The sequence below is a fragment of the Sorghum bicolor genome, chromosome 3 (genome assembly GCF_000003195.3).
Source record: "Sorghum bicolor cultivar BTx623 chromosome 3, Sorghum_bicolor_NCBIv3, whole genome shotgun sequence".
In the NCBI taxonomy this organism is placed as follows: domain Eukaryota; kingdom Viridiplantae; phylum Streptophyta; class Magnoliopsida; order Poales; family Poaceae; genus Sorghum; species Sorghum bicolor.
The window spans coordinates 65,177,664-65,197,198 of record NC_012872.2 but is presented as its reverse complement, the minus strand read 5'-3'; the positions used below and the strand labels follow the sequence as shown (position 1 = coordinate 65,197,198).

The 19,535-nt window shown below is 41.8% G+C and overlaps 2 protein-coding genes across 2 annotated transcripts; both read right to left on the bottom strand.

Annotated features, from left to right (window-relative positions):
• On the bottom strand, positions 1,026–7,062 carry LOC8055248 (phosphoglycerate kinase, chloroplastic). The gene is made up of 2 exons (XM_021457321.1): positions 6,625–7,062; positions 1,026–3,053 (listed from the first exon to the last, which is right to left on the bottom strand). Exons 1-2 carry the CDS (start codon positions 7,060–7,062, stop codon positions 2,805–2,807), a joined length of 687 nt encoding a protein of 228 aa, XP_021312996.1. The 3' UTR covers positions 1,026–2,804.
• On the bottom strand, positions 15,953–18,454 carry LOC8082396 (metacaspase-5). The gene is made up of 2 exons (XM_002456441.2): positions 17,910–18,454; positions 15,953–17,099 (listed from the first exon to the last, which is right to left on the bottom strand). The coding sequence occupies exons 1-2, from the start codon at positions 18,259–18,261 to the stop codon at positions 16,192–16,194; spliced, it is 1,260 nt and encodes a 419-aa protein (XP_002456486.1). The 5' UTR covers positions 18,262–18,454; the 3' UTR covers positions 15,953–16,191.

Here is a 19,535-nt window from a genome sequence, read left to right as displayed (position 1 = left end):
ATCCTCCAATATAACAGTTTTATGAGAAAGCTAAGAACAATACTTATCTCTGGGAATATAACAGTCGTCTGGGATAGTGGGAACATCGTTTGTAGCTATTTTGCTGCTTTTGCCTCATTTTTGCGTATGTTGCTGAAACTTCTGATGAGACATTTGTTGATGCCAAGTCGGAATGCATTATGCTGTGTGACGTGATAAGTGATAACTGTAAAGTAAAGTGGTCATGTAGCCAACTAGCCGTCTTGCGTTTGCAGTTTCTTCTTGCTGTTGAACATCTGATGTAAAACGAGTGTGCTCCTCTTTTTTTTTCCTGTGTATTCCTCTGCTGAACCTCGTTATCTACTAGTGGTTTCTGGTGTATTCCTGATACTGACTGCTGCTGTGTTGGACTGCTGGCCATGGGTTGTGCCTGAGGTTGTGCCGCGCCTGTGACTGCTTATAGATTCATTTTCCCCTTTCTATTGAGCATCTTTGTATATGACTCTTGAGTCTAAGCACGGAGGTGCACTTGTTCTTTGGGAACTGTTTTCGCAATTTTTTGTATTGTGCTTTCCATGATTTAATATAATCCAGGCCTTATAAAAAAGCATAGTTAACACCCAAAAGAGTGTGTTTCTTGTTTTTTTAAAAACAAGCAATTTTAAGTTTAGGGTCCGTTTGGTAGGGATCTAGATTTTTCTAGAAACGTTTTGTATCCAGATTCTCTCTAGAAACATTTCATTGTTGAAATAGGAATCACTTGGTAAGAATCAGTGAAACTTTTGCCTATTGATCTAAATTCTCCTTGAAATGAACTAGAATCACTGCAAAACACCTATTTGACTGATTTTTATTCCTAGTACAAAAACGAGAGACATTATGTTTCTGTCACCAACAGTATTTTTTGACATAGTTTATCAGCTAAACAAACAATGTGAGGTGCTTGATGGTTGGGATGGCATCGCAGATGCGGGTGTCGCCGGTGATGTTTTGGCTATGGTCGAGGGCAGGTTCGGCTAGCTGAAAAAAAAAGCTGACACTGATGCTGTTTTGCTATGAGAGAAGTAGTTAAAGTTGAAAACAGACGGGATAAATCCCGTTTCGTCCGCAACCGTATACTGTATTTTTCCGTTCGTTTTCGTTATTTACGGGATAAACGGAAACGGGACCGAAAACGGGACGGATTAAAACGGGGGCGGGATCGAAAACGGTAGAGCGTTTGTCCGTCCGTATTTGCGGAATCCCGTTTTTTACCGGGATATCCCGTTTTCTATCCCGTTTTTCATAAAAACGGAAAAGTAGCCTAAATAGTCCCTAAGCCCAATATGGCCCAAAATGTCTCTTGTCTTATGCGATGTATGGATAATTCATATTTGTTTGTGTGAATTGTGATCTATGGACTATGAATATGTTCTTATGCGATGTATGGATAATTTATATTTGTGTGAATTATGATCTATGGACTATGGATATGTGGTATTGTATTAATGTGGTTGCTAGTCACTGATCAGTGCATATTTGATATTTGGTATTGCATTTTGGTGTATTTGCGCTATCATATGCGGCTTACATGTTCCGGTTTAAATTTTCGCTTACCGCTCGTTTCCGTCTATTTTTCGATCGTATTTACCCGTTTTCGTATTACGTTTATCCCGCTACCGTTTTCGCTTCCGGTTGTCCGGCTTCCGCTTCCGTTTTCGTCTAAAAATGTAACATCCCTGATGTTACGAACACTAAAAATGGATCATGTCATCATAAGCATTGCAAAGCATATTTGTTAAGCACATTATTATGCATCAACTTAAAATAAGTTTATTTTGGTTGATTGTGCTTAGGGAATTAAAGTGTGTTTATCTGGTGAAGTGATGCTCATGATGGTTGTTTAATCCCTAGTTAAGGAGGGTGGTAAGGAAATAGCTAAGGAAAAAACCCTAATTTCAAACATAGTTTTTACCCCCTTTTGTGTAACTTAAAAACTAAGCAAAATTTGGGGATGAGTTCAAAAGAAAAGTTGTAGATCTTGTCAAGGTGTACAACTTTGCTGTTTTGAGTTTTTGAAGTTTCAGTACAAAATTCAAAGTAATTTTGAAAATACAGATTTCCAGAAATTGTCCCTTTTTCCAATTTTAATCCCTAATTCAAAACCTATTTGGAATTTTGAAAAGTGATCAAAATGAAAGTTGTAGGGCTCATCAAAATGAACAACTTTTATTTTGGGAGTTTTTCAAGTTGTTGAGAAAAATCAAAAGTAATTTTGAAATTTCTTTCTGCCCCAATTTAAATTGGAATTTTTCCCCAAATTGGGATTTTGAAATTCAAACTGTTTTGCCAAATTCACACTTTTCCACTCAGATTTAGCTTTGGTCACCAAAAGGAGTTTTGTAGCTTGTAAAATTCTGCACAACTTCCATTTTGGTGGAATTTTGTCTTCAGTTTAAAATTTGGGCGAATTTTGCAAAACCACAAAACTAGTTGGATAAAGCTCCCTACAGTGACCCGATGAGGATCAGGGGCTCCTCTGTCCCGCCGGCCGCAGAGCGGGCAGAGCCGCGCGCGCGTCCTGTCGCCACGCAGCTGCTTGCCGGCCGCGTCACCGCGCGACGTGGACGTCCGCGACCCCTTCGCCTCGTCCTCTTGAGCGCCCCGCGACCGACGTCGAGTTTCTTCATTTCTGCGACCGAAAACGCCACGCCGATGGAATTCATCTCGCTCCTCCCACCTCAGCCCCGTTGTTGTTTTCCTCTGCTCCGCAGCATCCTTGAGCATCGTCTAAGCCAGCTAATACTCTCTTCCCTCGTCGGACTCGGCCGTGAGCCGGTTTTCCGTCATAGAGCTCCGCCATGGCCGTCATGGGAGCCTGCGCACGTGGCCAGGAGGCCATAAACCTTCTCCGGCCAAGCCACACACACCAGCGCGAGCGCACGAGCCTCAGGATGCTCCCCAACGCTTTCCCTCGCTGCCATCAAGTGTCCATCGGCCGGAAATGAGGTTTTCTCCGACATCCTCTGCTCTGGATTCGCGACCAGGGACTTCGCGCGGCAATTTGAAGTTCTCCAGGGGTCTTTCTGCACAGACTGTGACTCAGGTGAATAGTGCTATAAGGACTTGTTTGTAGATGTTTTGTTGAATGTTTGAAAATTCATATCTGCAGTTTGGCAACTCCAATTTTGGTGAACCAAATTTTGTTGTGCTCCTTGAGATGTCTAGTTTTTATTAAAAATATGAAACTGACCATGTTTTGTAGTAAAATAATTAGTTATGATTTATGCCTTTTAATTATGTTTAAAAAGGAGAAATTCATATCTAATCCTGTGTAGCTCCTATGGGCCTGAAATTTTTATGGTGTTTTTATGATGCTATGTGAGTGTTACAGTAAAAATTTCATGTTCAGTGGATGATATATGGTTAAGTTATTAATTTATCTTGTTTAGTGCTTATTAAATAGTTTACAATTAAACTAAAAATAAATAAATGTAAAATACAGTTCCTCTGCCTTTATATGAGGTTGTTATATCATATAGATACACAATTTAGCTATGTGTTTGTAGAAAATGTTGAGTTTCTTATTTATCTTGCTGTTACATGCTTTCTTGTGATGGAAATTTATCTTTTTCATGGAAATTGCTATACTTATACAAATGGTATGAAATTTCTACAGTAGACTTTGGAGAACATATATGAGTTGCTGTAATTTTCTCAGAAGTTACTGTGTAATTTTGATATATGGTTATTACTTTGTCTATTTACCTAAATAAATTAATAAAGGCATGAAAGGAATTTATTTAGGGATGATCATGATGTTTTCTAGTATCTATTTGATGTATTTCAACTATTGGTGAGCTGGGTTTTGCTCAGGTCCAAGTTTGAAACATAAATGAAATGTTATTTGTCTATAATTAAATTATTAGTGATTTCTGGACAGTTTCTGGAACCTTATGAATTGCTCTAGGTAGATAATAATGGATGTGAAACTTGTCTATAACAAAGTTGTATATAATTCATGTATCTATCTGGTGTTAAATTTTGGTGGCATTTGGCCCTATAGTTTCTGAGTTATGCCTGTTTAAATTTAAGTTTCAGAAATGGTTCCTCTCTGTCAAATTCTGGATCAGTTTCTGTAGTTGTGCAATTTCAACCTACTAAACTTATGAATCATGCTTTCATGATAAAAGATGAATTGTAGTAATTTTCATAAGCTTTCCAAAATGTTATGGATCATGAATTTTGATAATCTAGAACTCTGGTTATAGATGTATGAAGCTTAATGTCTGATTCTGTCCAAAGTCTGGACAGAATTGTTTATTCATGCTATTTGACCATTTTATCTTTTAAATCAGTTCTTGAAGATAATAACAAAGTTGTAGAAAATTATCTAAGCTTTCCAGAAAGTCTAATATCACCTTTATTAGATGTTTGGATCTCTAATTAGGGTTGAATGAAGTTGTGTATATGCTGTTGTCTTGGTTATGTGTGCAAATAGAGTTGTTTGTTTTTAGCTAGCCTTTTCTTAAATAATGAGTTGCTTAATTTCCAAATTAGAATTTGAGTGCTTTTGGGATTGTGTGATGACCTAAGGTCATTAACATTAATGACCTTTAGCACTTAATTATTGTTTGATGTTAATACTTAATTACTGCCATTAATATTTAATTAAGAATTGATTAAAAGAAATAGAAAACCTAATCATTTTAGGTTTTGTTTGATCTTTGGGATTGATTGACAACCAGTGGTTGCTTAGCATGATATGTTCCCTGGTTATAGATTATTTCATATAAATGATCTTTGTTGCCTGATAGCTACACAACCTTGCTTAATGAAGATGATAAAATTTGCTTAGTAGTAATCTATGCTTTGTTCACTAAGTTAGTTTGTTTCTCTACCATGAAGGTAAGTTGTACTCGAGGTAGTTATGTTTGTTGTTATCATCCAAGAACATGTAACCTGTCTTTATCATGCCATGAGTATATCATAATCATGCATATGCACTTTTACGTATAGAATACGCTCCGGAAGAATCTGATCCTCAGTGGGTTGCTTCCGAGTTTGTGGATCCATCTGGTTTTGCTGAGTTGTCGGACTTCCCTTCCGGCCAAGGCAAGCCCCGGACATTAAACCCTATCCTTGTATTTTCATAAAGTTATTTATATCACTTGAGTTAATATGATGCATTAGGTGAATAGGAGTTGAGTGAATCCTATTTGCTGCATTATCTACCTTGATGATTTCCATATTAACCTTGATACCTGTTTTATGAAAATACTTAGTATGCTTAGTCCTGCTTATTAGATAAGTTTTCAAATGAGAAAGTTTGAAGGGTTGTTGTGGAATACTTTTAAGGTCAATAATGTTCAACTTGAGACCGGTCGGTGGACTTGCTTTAAGAATGGAGTCTTAAAGTAGTGTCTCCAACTGTGTCGATTAAGGACCGTACCGTTGATTGGCCTGTTGTGATTGAGACCTTTGAGTACAGCCCACATGCGGCGGTAAGCCTTACCTATAGCTATTCCGATACCTGAGAACGGCTAACCGCGTACTGGGAGTGGAAAGATGGCGAGAGTAGCGTGTACCCACCTTACGGATCTGAGATGACCGGGAAACATCTAGATTGGCTGTAGGATGGTGGTGTACTGTACTCTCGGGTGACGCTGGACCCGTTCTTGTATGGGAGGATCTATAGAAAAGGTTGACATATGCAAGATTAAGTTCTACATATGTCGTGTGGTACTGAATCCCCAGCTGGGTTTAATCGATTCGAATCGCCGTGTTTCCTCGGATATGGAGCCTCAATCCTCGTACCATCATCGTAGTAATAAGTGAATCTTTGGTAAGAGAAAGATGTGGTATTCTTATGCAAGTTTGATAATAGTTTTGGTTAGTCATAAATGATGATCTTGAGTTAAAACTTGAAAGTAGGTTTTACTCTTAGTAAGCTTTTATGCAAAAGAAATGCTTTGATCTTGCTAAAGCTTTACCTTAAATCCCTATAGCCTGCATACCTGAGTTTTCACCTCTTTTCTAGTCGGTTAAGTCTTGTTGAGTACTTTTGTACTCAGGGTTTTATAACCCCTGTTGCAGGTGCTGACTTAGACTGCTAATGGAGGTCATGTCGGTGGGCGCGACATGATTTATCCACCTCTTCTACCTTAGAAGCTTCACCTAGAATGCTTCCGCTACTCTACACACCTTTTGGAAATTTAGTTAAGTTTATACTTCATCATATGTTGTAAATTAAGTTATAAATCTTCCGCACTCTGATGTAAGTTATTTTTGTAACAAATGTTGTAATGTTGTGGTAACTCCATGTTGGTCCTGTACGAGTTAAAATGTGGATGATTCGGGGTCCTCCGAGGACACCCGACAGACTTCTTGAGTCATTTGGAACTCGCGCACGCCGATCAGAAGTCTTTGAGACAATGATGGGTGCATGTGGGCCACTTAATTCAGGAGGTTCTGCCACTGCGACTTCACTACGTCTGAATCCGCAGCTAATATATGTACCAGTCATTCAGTCACTACGTCTGAATCAACAGCTAATACATGTATCAGTCACTCAGTTTTATGGATTTGATCGAACCAATTTGAGTTTGATGCACACTCAATATGGGAAACATATGCGCGGATAACACCATAGTAATCGAGGCTTACCAGATGACTGACGAGGATGACCCTGGCGCCGTTGTTAATGAGGTGCTTGATGGTTGGGATGGCGGCACGGACGCGGGTGTCGTCGGTGATGTTCTGGCTGTCGTCGAGGGGCACGTTGAGGTCGGCACGCACGAGGACGCGTTTCCCCTCGAGGTCCGCTGCGGCGAGATCGCCCACGCTCTTCTTCTTGGCCATCGTCGCCGCGGCGCGCGTCCCGCGCCCGGCCGACGGCGCAGAGCGGCGGCGCGAAGCAACGTGGACCGCCAGCCGCGGGTCGGCGCCAGCGCCCAGGGAAACGGAGCCCAGAGACCGCTCCGGCGGGCACGCGGCGGCGAGGCCCGCTCGGCGTAGCGTCGCGCCGGGGCCGGCCGAGGCCACGGCCCGGCGGACCGCCGGGCGAGCCAGGGACAAAGAGGCCGGCGCTAACGCCGACGCCATTAACAATCAAGGCCGTGGCAGGCGTGAAGCTGGAGAGAGAGGGTTTTGTGGAGCCAGGGAAATGCCGTGAATGAAGGTGAAGGGATCTTCGCTGATCGCCGACACGTGAATGTTTCGCCAACGGCGAAGGAGGCGGCAGGCAGCCAGGCACATAGCCAAGGCCAAGCCGGCCGAGGGGAAAGTGGGAGACTGGTCTGGAAGTCGTAAAAAGGGAGAGAGAGAGAGAGTTTTACCTATATTGTTATTATAAAAGTTTTTTTGCGAGACCCATTGTTATTATAAAAGTTTTATCACAAACTATTAACTGCTTGATCCAAACGAGGCCTATATTTATAATAATAGTACTAGGATTGAGAACATGTACTTCCATATTCTGTGACAATGTTTCTGTCATTCTTAGTACTTCTTTGGTACTGTTCCTCAGTTCTCACTATCCATGACTATAATGAACTAACAAGCTGTTTATCAGGTCCAAACATTTGGCTCTATGGCAAAGAAGGAGAAAATTGCCTGAGCAGGTATTATGCCAACCTATTATGTTAATACTTCGTATTTTTTACTAAATTGCTTGTTCATGCAAAAACTTATTATTATCGTTATCACAGGTCCGGCTATGCCTAGATCGACAAGAATTTGTCAGAGCACAAATTTTATCAAGGAAAATCAGTACTAGAGTATTTGACGCAGATCCATTAAAGGAAAAAAAAGAAACCAAAGAAAGGTGACATGTTCAGGATGCTCCTGCAGATATTCCTTGTCTAGTTTCAAACACTTTTCGGTTTTCGGAACTATAGCACTTTCGTTTTTATTTGATAAACATTATCTAATTATAGAGTAACTAGGCTTAAAAGATTCATCTCGTGATTTACAGGTAAACTGTGCAATTAGTTTTTATTTTCGTTTATATTTAATACTCCATACATGTGCCGCAAGATTCGATGTGATGGAGAATCTTAAAAAATTTTTGGTTTTTTGGTGAACTAAACAAGGCATGTCATGGTACACATTTATAGGGGCTCGGGTTTCGATAATCTTTGATTTACCACACCTCAAACCTTTGTAAACAAACTTTTATTTCTGCTTAATGAAATCATACCTCAATACGCTCTCGAAAAAAATATTGGAGCCAATCACAATTATTCATTGTCTCTTCAGAGATATTACTCTCACAACAATGATTACTTGGAAATTTGTCGTTGTTACAAGGCTATTTATGATATTCCAGCAGTAAAAGAGGATCTTGGATACCGGTACTCTCTCTCTCTCAACATGTGTATATAGACTCTCTGACACCCAATCCACCAACCCCTCAATTATCTGACTACCTTAATTCCTTTGCAGATTTGTAGGGCCTTGTTTAGTTTCGGAAGAAAAAAATTTCGGTATACTGTAACATTTTCGTTTGTTTGTGTTAATTATTGTCTAATTATGAACTAACTAGGCTCAAAAGATTTGTCTCGTCAATTCCGACAATAGTGTTTTTCTCTTACAACAAATCAGCCAACAGTATTTTCTGCCATAACTTATCAGCCAAGTAGTCTATATACATAGGACCTACATAAATAGTCCATAGTTATTATTATTTGCTCACAATGTTCAGCCAACTAGTAGTAGTCCATAAAGTGGGTTCCACTAGAGATTAAAAATTATTCTTTCCGACTATCTCATGTATCATGACAAGAGAGAGAGCATGGAGAGAGAAAATAATATTTCTTTATTGCTTATGGGTAATCTATAGGGCTATGGGTACTTTTGTTATAGACTGCTATATGGATTACCTCCACAATGTATCAGCTAGCTAATAGATAGTGTTTTATTTCTTATATGAACTACTTTACTACTACATTGTGGTTGCTCTAGCACTGCTACCACCAATAACTACTACCTCCTCTTTCTTCTACTCCTACAATATATTTTACTCATAGCATGTGTTTGCTACCCTCTTACTACCTTTCATTGTGGACGTCCTAAGAGCTGCTGGCCTGCTGCTCGGGGCTTGCCATCGTCGCTGCGCGCTATGAGGCAAGGAGGCGGCATCAGGCCAAGTGAGGCAATGGTAGCGCGGTGGCGAGACACAACATCGCTTGGATGATCTAAAAACGCTGCTCACTTTTGAACAGTCCGATCAAAATCCAATGCCGAACACATAGCAAGGTAAGAAGCAAAATCTCATGGTGCAAATTTCGTTCTTGTAGATAGACTAGAAAAGGAGGCAACGTGGAAAGAAGAGAGCCGAACGCATGGCAAGGTAAGAAGCAAGATCTCACGGTGCAGATTTCGTCCTTGTAGAGAAGATTAGATATAACAGCATCTGCTAGCAATTTAGCAACTAAAAAGCAAAATGTTTTTTTTTCGAATTTTCCAGTCAAATCCGGAGCTCGCTGGAGAAGGAGATACAGGGCCCCACATTGATCTTAGGAGCATATCTGCTAATCTGAATATATAAATGACGAGATGTTGTTTATTGAAGTATTTTACTCAAAAGTTTCTGCCGAATATGTGTAAATCGTATTCGTTTTTTTGTGTGATAATAAAAGGAAAGCCATGTGCATTGCACGCTGGATTCAACAATTGTTACACAAGCAGCACGTTCGCGAGTGTTAGCCCTCGATAGTATGGTTCAGTCACGGTCAGATTAACAGATCAGGAAACGAGATTTTTTTTTTCTTTTCGAGAAATTAAATAAACGAGAAATCTAAATGCCATAAACAGGCCGTGTACACCATCGATATGTCAGCCCACGGGCTGACGGGCCCCCTGCTTCTCCTTCAGCCCGAACACCAGCCAAGCTTGCGCTGGTGCTTAGCGTCGATGAGCGAAATCTTGGCCCTCATTTGTGCTTCAATTAGGCCTTGTTTAGTTCCCAATTTTTTTCAAGATTCCCCGTCACATCGAATTTTACGGCACATACATAAAGTATTAAATATAGATAAAAAATAATTAATTACGCAGTTTATCTGTAATCTACGAGACGAATGTTTTGAACCTAGTTAGTCTATGATTGGATAATAATTGTCAAATAAAAACGAAAGTGTTACAATAGCCAAATCCAAAAAAAATTAAACAAGGTGTTTGGGACTGCTCTGCTCCACGTTTTTTTAGCTTCGCTCCATGTTTTTTAGCTAAACAGTTTCAGCTTCACGCACTTAGTTCGAGAAAAAGAGTTGGAGTTGTGAGAGCACCTAAAGAGATATTCCACAAACTCTAGTTTTTTATGGAGCTACTCCACGATAGAGTTTGTGGAGCAGAGTTTGTTGAGCAGTCCAAACACGCCTAATGCTAGCAAATGCACCAGCTCCCCTCAAAAAATAAAAATAAAAAATGCACCAGCTGTTTTCTCAAAATAATAATAAAAAAAGAGCAAATGCACCAGCTCACTTGCCATCTGTCGTTCGTCACAGCAATAAACCCAGGTTCACAAGGGCGGGTCATTCTTGTTATATATAGCCTATAGGGGGACAGGGGGTTGGCACATCGGCGGCGTTTCCTGCAGAGTGGAGAACGATAGATCGAGGACAGCCATGGCGAACGACAGTCTCCGAGCGTTCCTGGTCCTCCTCGTCGCGAAGGTCTGCTTCCTCGTGGCGATGGCGGCGTCGGCGGTGCAGGGGAGGCCTGGGCCTGCGCCGATGGTCCTGGGGTCGGTTCCGGCGTGCTGCCTCTCCCACCCCGAGTGCTGCTACGACGTTGCCAGCCCTCCGGGTGATCTAGCGTGATCAGGGTGACGGTGATTGTTGTTTCGATGCCCGTAGTGAGCGAAATCTGTTTCTGTGTGGTCTAGCGTGATCAGGGTGACGGAGAATGTTTGTTTCGATGCCCGTAATGTGAGCTAGTTTTGTTTCTGGCTCCGTCATTGTACTGATGATCGCTTGCGTAATAAAATGGGAGTTATGAGTATGGTTTCAGGTCAGGTTATGTGCCTATAATGTTCGATTCTTTCAGATCGTTTTGCCGAGGGAGATAAACAACATTGTGGTTCAGTTATTCTGAAGATTTTGTTGCTCGTTGTGCCGAGGGAGATACAACGATGTTGTTCAGTTATTCTGAACATTTTGTTTAGATAGAGAAGCTCACATGCAGTGGAGTCCGTATTTGCATATTGCAAAGTACTAGTCTTTTCGGTTGCATTGCTGCTGGTAGTTTTTATTGGTTTTTATTTCTTTCCTTCTTTGGCTATCTTTTTGTATTATTTTCTGTCATATTAATAGATGTGTACTTGTGCGGTCGTGCGATACGTTTCAGAAATAAAAAAGTCAGAACCTCCACAAGAATTTGCAATCTGTGATTCGAAATGTAATATAGAAAAAAGAGTAAAGTTTAGGGACTATTTGGAGCGTGAGGAAAAAAAAATCTCTTTACCTACATTTTTCTATGAAATCGAACTGATTTCTATGAAATTCCTGCACCATTTTTGTAAAATTCCTGTGTTTCAAACAAGCCGAACTACAAGTCTATATAACCAAGATCCACATTGTATGCTCTCCAAATTTTCAGATCTGTTGCCAATGAACTCCCCATGGCCGTTCATCTCTGTATACATGGTCATAGATAGAATCAAGTAACGCTAATATGATCAAGTGACACTTGTGTTCATACTAAGGACCTACTATTTGATATAGCTTATAAGTTACTTATGACCACAACAAATTGAAACTAGAAGCCAAACGACACGTTTTAAGCCTTTCTGGCCATGCTTTTTTCCGATAGCCCCATATGTACTAAAATGCAAAAAAGACTAGCTTATTTTAGCCACACTTGTTCTCCGTTTGTGCAGCTTCACAAGGAAGCGCTTCACATACGTGTTCGCTTGTCTTATAAGCCGTATTTTTTCTGTCAGCCAACAATATTTTTCTCTCACGATAAATCAGCGAACAATATTTTCAACCATAACATTTCAGACCATCGAACGAGTTAGCTGCTACTAGTTAGCTAGCTAACTATTAGTTTGTTTAGCTCAACTAGTAAGATAGATGTTAGTTATTACATATTAGCTAACAATTAGCTATACTACTAGTTAGACCCTATTTAGATCGAAAGAAACTAATTTACTAATTATATCAGCTAGCTATTAATTGCTTGATCCAAGCAGGGTATAATTATAGTAGTTGAGCTAAGACCCTATTGGATCCATTAGATGCTATTAGTTAATCTAGCTCATAGCTAATATTAGCTAGCTAACTATTAGCTGCTATTAGAGCAACTCCAACCATTATGCAAATAGACTTGGCATTTACCAAAATGCATAAAACTCTAAAAAAAACCCTCCAACGTTATGTATTTAGACTTTGTATTTTACATAGCTATGCATTTGGAGGGGGAAACTTGGCATATATGCCAAAGGAGTCCGGCTATGCAAATAGAGATCACGGGATTCTCGGTTCCACCTCGCGGGCTTTTTTCTTCCCTTCGCGCGGTTTCCCTTCGCGCCGCCACCACTTCGCGCGATAGGAGAAGCATCGCGCGTCCTCCTTTGCCAGCTTCGCACGCGCGTTTGGATGAAGCAGCGCACAATAGGACGACGCAACGCATGATAGGACGAATCTACGACGCCTTCCTCATCAACGCCGGCTAGGCTTGCTCATTCTGAATCTGAAGAATTAAAAACAAAAGGTCAGCACATTGACATAACAAAACAAATACTATGAATTAATGTAATGTCCAAAACAACAACCTCCGACGGAATAAATCTGGACCGTACGTCGGATTCGGCGCCAAATAATCTTGATACATCCTCCGGTGGCCGCCTACTCTATTACGAAAAATAACAGCGTGTCCAGGGATCGAACCACCATGGCTTCGTTTTTTTTTTTTGCAAAAACGTGCGCACAATACAAGCAGCAGTCATCATGTTGTAGGCCTCGTCATCCGAAGAGTCGTCAAGCAATTGATTTCGGCGACGTGATCTTGAAGCCCGCAACTGATAACAACTGTGCAGCTCAGTACATCGAACAAAGACCACATGAATTGGATCAAGATATTCGGCTACGAAGTTCAAACCTTGGCGATGCGCTGTGCAATACGGCTAGATCCATTCTCCGGTACCCTCGATCCCATGTTGGCTTCACGAAATTCTGCTGCTCGCGAGCTGCAACGGCTTGACTGATGGCGGCGACCTGCCTTGACGACGAACTGATGGCGGCGACCGCAAACTGATAGGGAACAAGACCTGATGGAGATCGGTACTGGAGCCAAGGGGCGAACCTGTACGACGACGAACTGATGGCCAACAGACGACAAACTGGTACGGTGAACGGGAACTAACGGAACGGGAGATCGGTACTGCGATCGGTACTGTGAACGGGAACGACGAACTGCGCAGCTCACGATCGGTACTGCGCGGCTGTTTGGCGCGGAAATTGGTGAACGGGAGACGACGACGGGCTGTTTGGCGCGGGATCGATTGGCCGCGCGGGAAGGAGTGCCGCGAAACAAAATTTCTGGGAAAAAAAAGATGATGGACTTGACATTTTGCATGACGGTTGGAGATCACCCGATTTTAGCATTGCCATTTTCATTTGGGGGTTTGCAATTTGCCTAAATGCATAACTTCAAATGCATAATGGTTGGAGATGTTCTTAGCTAGTTTGGCTCAACTAGTAAGACAGTTACGTTGTTAGTTAGGTATGAGCTAACAATTAAATTATTAGTTGGACTCTATTTGGATCCAAGTGATGAGACAGGACCTAAATATAGTAGTATTAGATATATGTTCAAAAAAATAACAGCATTAGATATAAGAGCATCTAGCAAATAAAAGGCAAAATGGTTTTGTGAATTTCCCTGGTCAAATCTGGTGCGCACTGGAGATACAGGGCTCCTAGCATCTCCAAGAGTATCTTATTTTGTCCTCCCAAAAACATATAGTTTTGCAACTCTTAAAAGGATATTGAGAGAAAAAAAAGACCATCTCCAAGAGTTTTCAATAATGCACTCCTAAAACTTTGGAAGACAATTTTACATCAGGAATCATATACTATTTCTAAATTACCGTAACCACTTTTATATACTCTTTATCTCTCGTACATTTGCATTAGAAACCCTTTCATACTGTCTATTTTTTTCAACACCCTTTTACTTTTAGATTGACCGAGAAGACGGTGCGGGGAAGAGCCGATGCACGCAAGAAAGGGCACACATATTTTTATGCAAGATGTCAGTATATTTGCCAATTACCAAAATATGAAATATATATATATATATATATATATATATATATATATATATATATATATATATATATATATATATATATATATATATATATATATATATATATATATATATATATATAGGGTACTCTTGGAGATGAATTTTTCTTCTTTTCCTAAAAAAAAATAGATGGAGAAGGGACATAGGGTACTCGATGCTCTATCTGCTAATCTGAATATATAAATGGCGAGATGTTATTTATTGAAGTATATTTTACTCAAAAGTTCTTGCCAAATGTGTATATCATATTAGTTTCTGTGTGATAATAGAAGGAAGCCATGTGCAGTGCACGTTGGATTCAACAATTGTTAGATAAACATGCAGCACGTTCGCTAGTGTTAGCTAGCCCTCGATAATTAATATGGTTCAGTCACGGTCAGATTAACTGACAAGGAAACCAGAAATCTACATAAACAGACCATGTACACCACCGATATATCGGCCCACGGGCTGACGGCCCCCTCCTCCTTCAGCCCGAACACGGACCAGCCGAGGTGAGTAGGTGACGCAGGGCGCAGGAGCTTTGCCACATTCGATGCCACTCATTTGTGTGCTTCAATGTTAGCAAATGCACGAGCTCATTTGCCATCTGTGATCTGTCGTTCGTCACAGCAAGAAACCCAGCTTCACAAAGGGTGGCTCATTCTTATTATATAGGGTTGGTAGCCATTCCCAAGTTTCACTGTGGTGACACAGCTCGGTAAACCGGCAGCAAGGATCGGAGAACGTTTCAGTGCGAGCCGTTGAGATCGCCCTCCATAGTTTCTGGGACTTGATCATGGTTCAGACAAACCACCACAGCGGTAAGCTGGCTAGGCCCAGTCATATCCCTGCAACTCATTTTGCCGAGATACAACTATGTGGTTCAGATACTCTGAAGATTCTTTTGCTCGTTTCGCCAAGGCCCGAGAGATACAACGATGTGGTTCAGTTATCCTGAAGATTTTGTTTAGGTAAAGAAGTTCACATGCAGTGGAATCCATATTTGCAGATATATTGCAAAGTAGTCCTTTCGGTTGCTGCTGGTAGCTTTTATTTGTTTTTCTTTTCTTTCCTGCTTTGGCTATCTTGGTACCTGTGCAGTTGTGCGGTTTGTTTGAGAGAAAAAAGTCAGGATTTCCACAAGAATTTGCAATCTGTGATTTGAAGTAATAATATAATATAGAGCAAGAGTAAATTTTAGGGCCTGTTTGGAACGCGAGAAAAAAAAACCTTGTCCCTACGTTTTTACTGTGAAATTAAACTGATTCCCGTGAAATACCTGTACAATTCCTGTGTTCCAAATAGGCCCTTACAATAAACTACAAGTCCATATAACCAAGATACACATTGTATGGTCTCCAATTTTACAAATCTGTTGCCAATGAACTCCTTTGCCTTTCATCTCTGCATACAGGGTTTGCTAGAAATACTGAAATAGTAACAATTAATGGTTTTATTACAGGACAAAGTACAAACATAATTGAAGTTAGGAAGCAAACAAAAATCAGCCTCAGGCATATGAAGTCTTATTAACTTAGCATGACAAATAAAACATAGGACATGAGAAATAGTATCGCAATGGCCTCCATAAATGAGAAACAGTAGGCGTAATGGCCTCCATACACAAAGCTGGAACACAACTGAAAGTAGACAAGCAGACTAGAACCATAACAATTGATATAAACTAAGTTTACTGGGATGACGGAATGTAGGAAAACTGATATATTTAGAGCAGCTTGCAGGTTGGTATAGCTCATGATACAGGTGTGTATATTGTTCATATATAGAAACATTTCTCAAAGTTATTTCAATATTGACATACTCAAACAACGCTGATACAATATAACTGTAACGTACAAGGGGAGAAAAACTTCAACCTCTGGTGCACCGATCAACACAAAAGGAGGGAGGAAAGTAATAGCTGTAACAATCCAAGTTTTAGCATATGAAAGCGACATGAACATGCTCATCGCTGCAGTATAGCCCAGGCTGTTGAGTGTACCCTTGCTTGGACAGCAGCTCACGTGCTTTCATCACGAGATCCTTATTTGTCACCTTCCCGTGCTTGCCTTCAAGAATGGTCTGGATAGCATTGCTTAGAGCACCAAATGAGACACCCTGCGGTGTGGTAGCATCCGCTGATGTTTGGTTAGTCTGGCACCCACTGATCAGAATGCCATTGTTTGGTGCCCAGGCCTTAGTCCCGGCATACACCTCGTCAACACTGTGAACCTCTTGATCTAATGCTGGCTTGAAAGCCTCTTCCTCATTCCCTTCAAGCTTAGCCTTCAAGAACTCCTGTGCGAGGGCACCAACCATGCCCAGGACACCACCACCACTGCCATGCTCACCTGATTCGCCCTGGTGGAACTTTCCGAGCATGACCTTCATGAACTTCTTGATCTTTGGGCTGGCATCATCGCCAAAGATGTTGAACAGCGTCATCCGGATTGAACCCACATCAATGTCATCCTTCCCAGTTTGCTCCTTGAGCATCTCTATCAGGGTAGAGAGTGGAAGGGAGCGGTTTTTGGTGTGGCCATCTCCAGTTGGCTGTGCGTAAGCATCGTCCTCGTCATCACCCCCATGGCGGCTATGAGGGATGTGAATCCCCTCAGACTCTAACAAATCACGGGCAGTCTCTTTGAGAAATGACCGGAAGCCGCTGCCAGAACCAGAATGAGGACGCTCATCAGGTTCACGGGACTGGGTCTTATTCTGCCTGGTGCTATTACCTATCTGCTCCTTAGCACTGTCCAGCAGGCCACCACTATGGCATGAGTCAGAGACGATGGTGAACAGGCAGCCCTCAGGGACCTTCTGCACGAGTTCCCTGAAGTCCTGATCTGCAGATTAAAAGAAGTTAGAACTTTTATGCTGAACTTTGTCCATGAAAAAACTTGAATTTCATCATCCTTCTGTAAAGACATTTGACCTTTGCAATCAAGAAATGTTCAGATATACTTGGATGGAACTAAATGATTCACTAGACTACAAAACCTTCATTGCTAATTGCTAATTAAGTTATCTGAGTAACCTATGTAACTGATTCGTTGCCATTTGCTACCATGTTTCCAAATGAAAACCCATTTGATAAACAAATTTGCATACTCAAAATCGTGCTAGCTGTTTTTACTAGTTATTATCACTGAGCTATGTAATCCAACTCTAAGATATAACCCTCTACACATTTTAACATACTCTATGAAATTGCTTTACACGCCAATAACACCATAAGAAAAGCAGTCATATACTCCTATCCAAACTGTTCCAGAATCGACCTGTGTGACTGTGTCCCAGACATATCTGAAATTCAATCAGATAGTATAACCACTAAAGATATTGTCAGATCAGACTTATACAAAGTTCCCGCTGTGCAAAACTAGCAAATGGAGAAGCCTAATCATCAATCTTAAGCACATGCTTCCAGATCACAGGATAACAAAACTAAAGTGATGTCAAGTTGTCAACTATTTGGATTGGAGCAAATCCGCGAACAGATCCACATCAGGTAGGTGTTGACCAATTGCTTCCACGCTTAGATTCACATCTCAAGGCATCAGACTAAATGCCGATCCTATCATTTTTACCATTTCCAGAGTGGTACGGCAATAGAAAGAAGAGGAGAAGAAGGTCAATGGATCCCCCGATCGCACCTGTGATGAGGTTCATGTCGCAGGGCACGATGCACTCATCGTACCCGGTGTCGTCGTTCTGCCCCGTCTCGGCGGGCAGCCGCGTGCCGTGCCCGCTGTAGTGGAAGAAGAGGAAGTCCCCGGGGCGGGCGTCCCCGACGAGGCGGGCGAGGGCGCGGCGGATGTTGGCCCCCGTGGGCTGCGGCGCGGAGCGGTCGGCGTCGGTGAGGACCCGGATGTCGGCCTCGTCGAAGCCGAATCGGTCGATGAGGCAGCGGCGCATGCGGTCGACGTCGTTGTAGCAGCCCTTGAGCTCGGCCTTGGTGCCCGGGTAGTTGATGCCCACAAGCAGCGCGAGCTTGCGGCCGCCCATCGTGTGTCGCGCCTGCGTGGATCGCTGCTACCCTGGTGGCGGTGGGTCGTCGCCGGCGGGGGGGTGGCCGGAGTTGTAGTGGACGCGGATTCGTCGGGCGGTGGTCGGGGAAACGTCCGTGTCTGTGTCGATTGGCCTTTTGCGTTTCTGATCTGAATCGTGGGGACTCGGGATTGGTGCGGGTGCGCCGGGTGGCAATATTTCGCCGCGTCCATTGGATTGTCATTGTCGGTTACTTGGCTCCCGTCAGCGCGTCGATGACTCGATGCAGATTTTTACCTGCCAGTCAGATGATGGGGTAGCTCAAAAACAAGCTTGCATTTTTTTTTTGTGTCGGCAGTACACAACTTGTACTAGCTTGGTCGTAGTACAACCACATCCAATGGCCCAATCTCATCCATTTTTAAGGCCTTGTTTAGTTTCCAAAATTTTTCAAGATTTCCCGTCACATCGAATCTTACGACATATGTATGAAACATTAAATATAGACAAAAATAAAAACTAATTACACAGTTTGCCTGTAAATCGCGAGACGAATCTTTTGACCCTAGTTAGTCTATTATTAGACAATATTTGCCACAAACAAACGAAAGTGCTACAGTAACGAAATCCAAAATTTTTCACCAACTAAACCAGGCCTTAGACATCGAACCTGTACTTTATTATCAATAAAGAAATGATGACTGAATTGTGGAGCTTCTGAGATGGGAAAGCAGTAGATTCATGGTTACGGTGATTTGTGAAGTTCAGAGTTCAGCGGGTGATTGTGTCAGCAACCCTGCTCCGACTGCACCTAGACACAACGGCGACAAGAACATCGACGTCCACACTCAAGTGCACGACGTCACCCAGGAAAGCTTCAATGTGCCAGAAGCCAGGCGTGGCACCAGGAAACGGAGGCCCAGTACAAGAATCCAGGGTCCAGAGTGGAAGTAGAAGCCAGCTGTAAGAGAGTGCCGTGAGCCGGTAGCTTAAGGCTCTGTTTAGTTCGCAAAAATTTTCAAGATGTCCCCATCACATCAAATCTTTGGTCGCATGCATGGAGCATTAAATATAGACGAAAATAAAAACTAACTGCACAGTTTACCTGTAATTTATGAGATGAATCTTTTGAGTCTAGTTACTCCGTGATTAGACAATGTTTGTCAAATAAAAACAAAATACTACCGTTGCCAAAAACAGAAATTTTTGCAAACTAAACAAGGCCACTGGTTGGCTAGGAGAGAAGGGATATGGGAAAAACAAGAACAACTCTGTAATATTATTGCCACTCC

Excerpts from the sequence above, each read along its gene's own strand:
- LOC8055248 (XM_021457321.1), bottom strand. The coding sequence starts at position 7,062 with ATGGCGTCGGCGTTAGCGCCGGCCTCTTTGTCCCTGGCTCGCCCGGCG. Across the intron at positions 3,054-6,624 it reads TCATCCTCGTCAGTCATCTG|TCTGTGCAGAAAGACCCCTG; the intron begins GTAAGCCTCGAT and ends CCTGAGTCACAG.
- LOC8082396 (XM_002456441.2), bottom strand. The coding sequence starts at position 18,261 with ATGGGCGGCCGCAAGCTCGCGCTGCTTGTGGGCATCAACTACCCGGGC. Across the intron at positions 17,100-17,909 it reads CGACATGAACCTCATCACAG|ATCAGGACTTCAGGGAACTC; the intron begins GTGCGATCGGGG and ends TTTAATCTGCAG.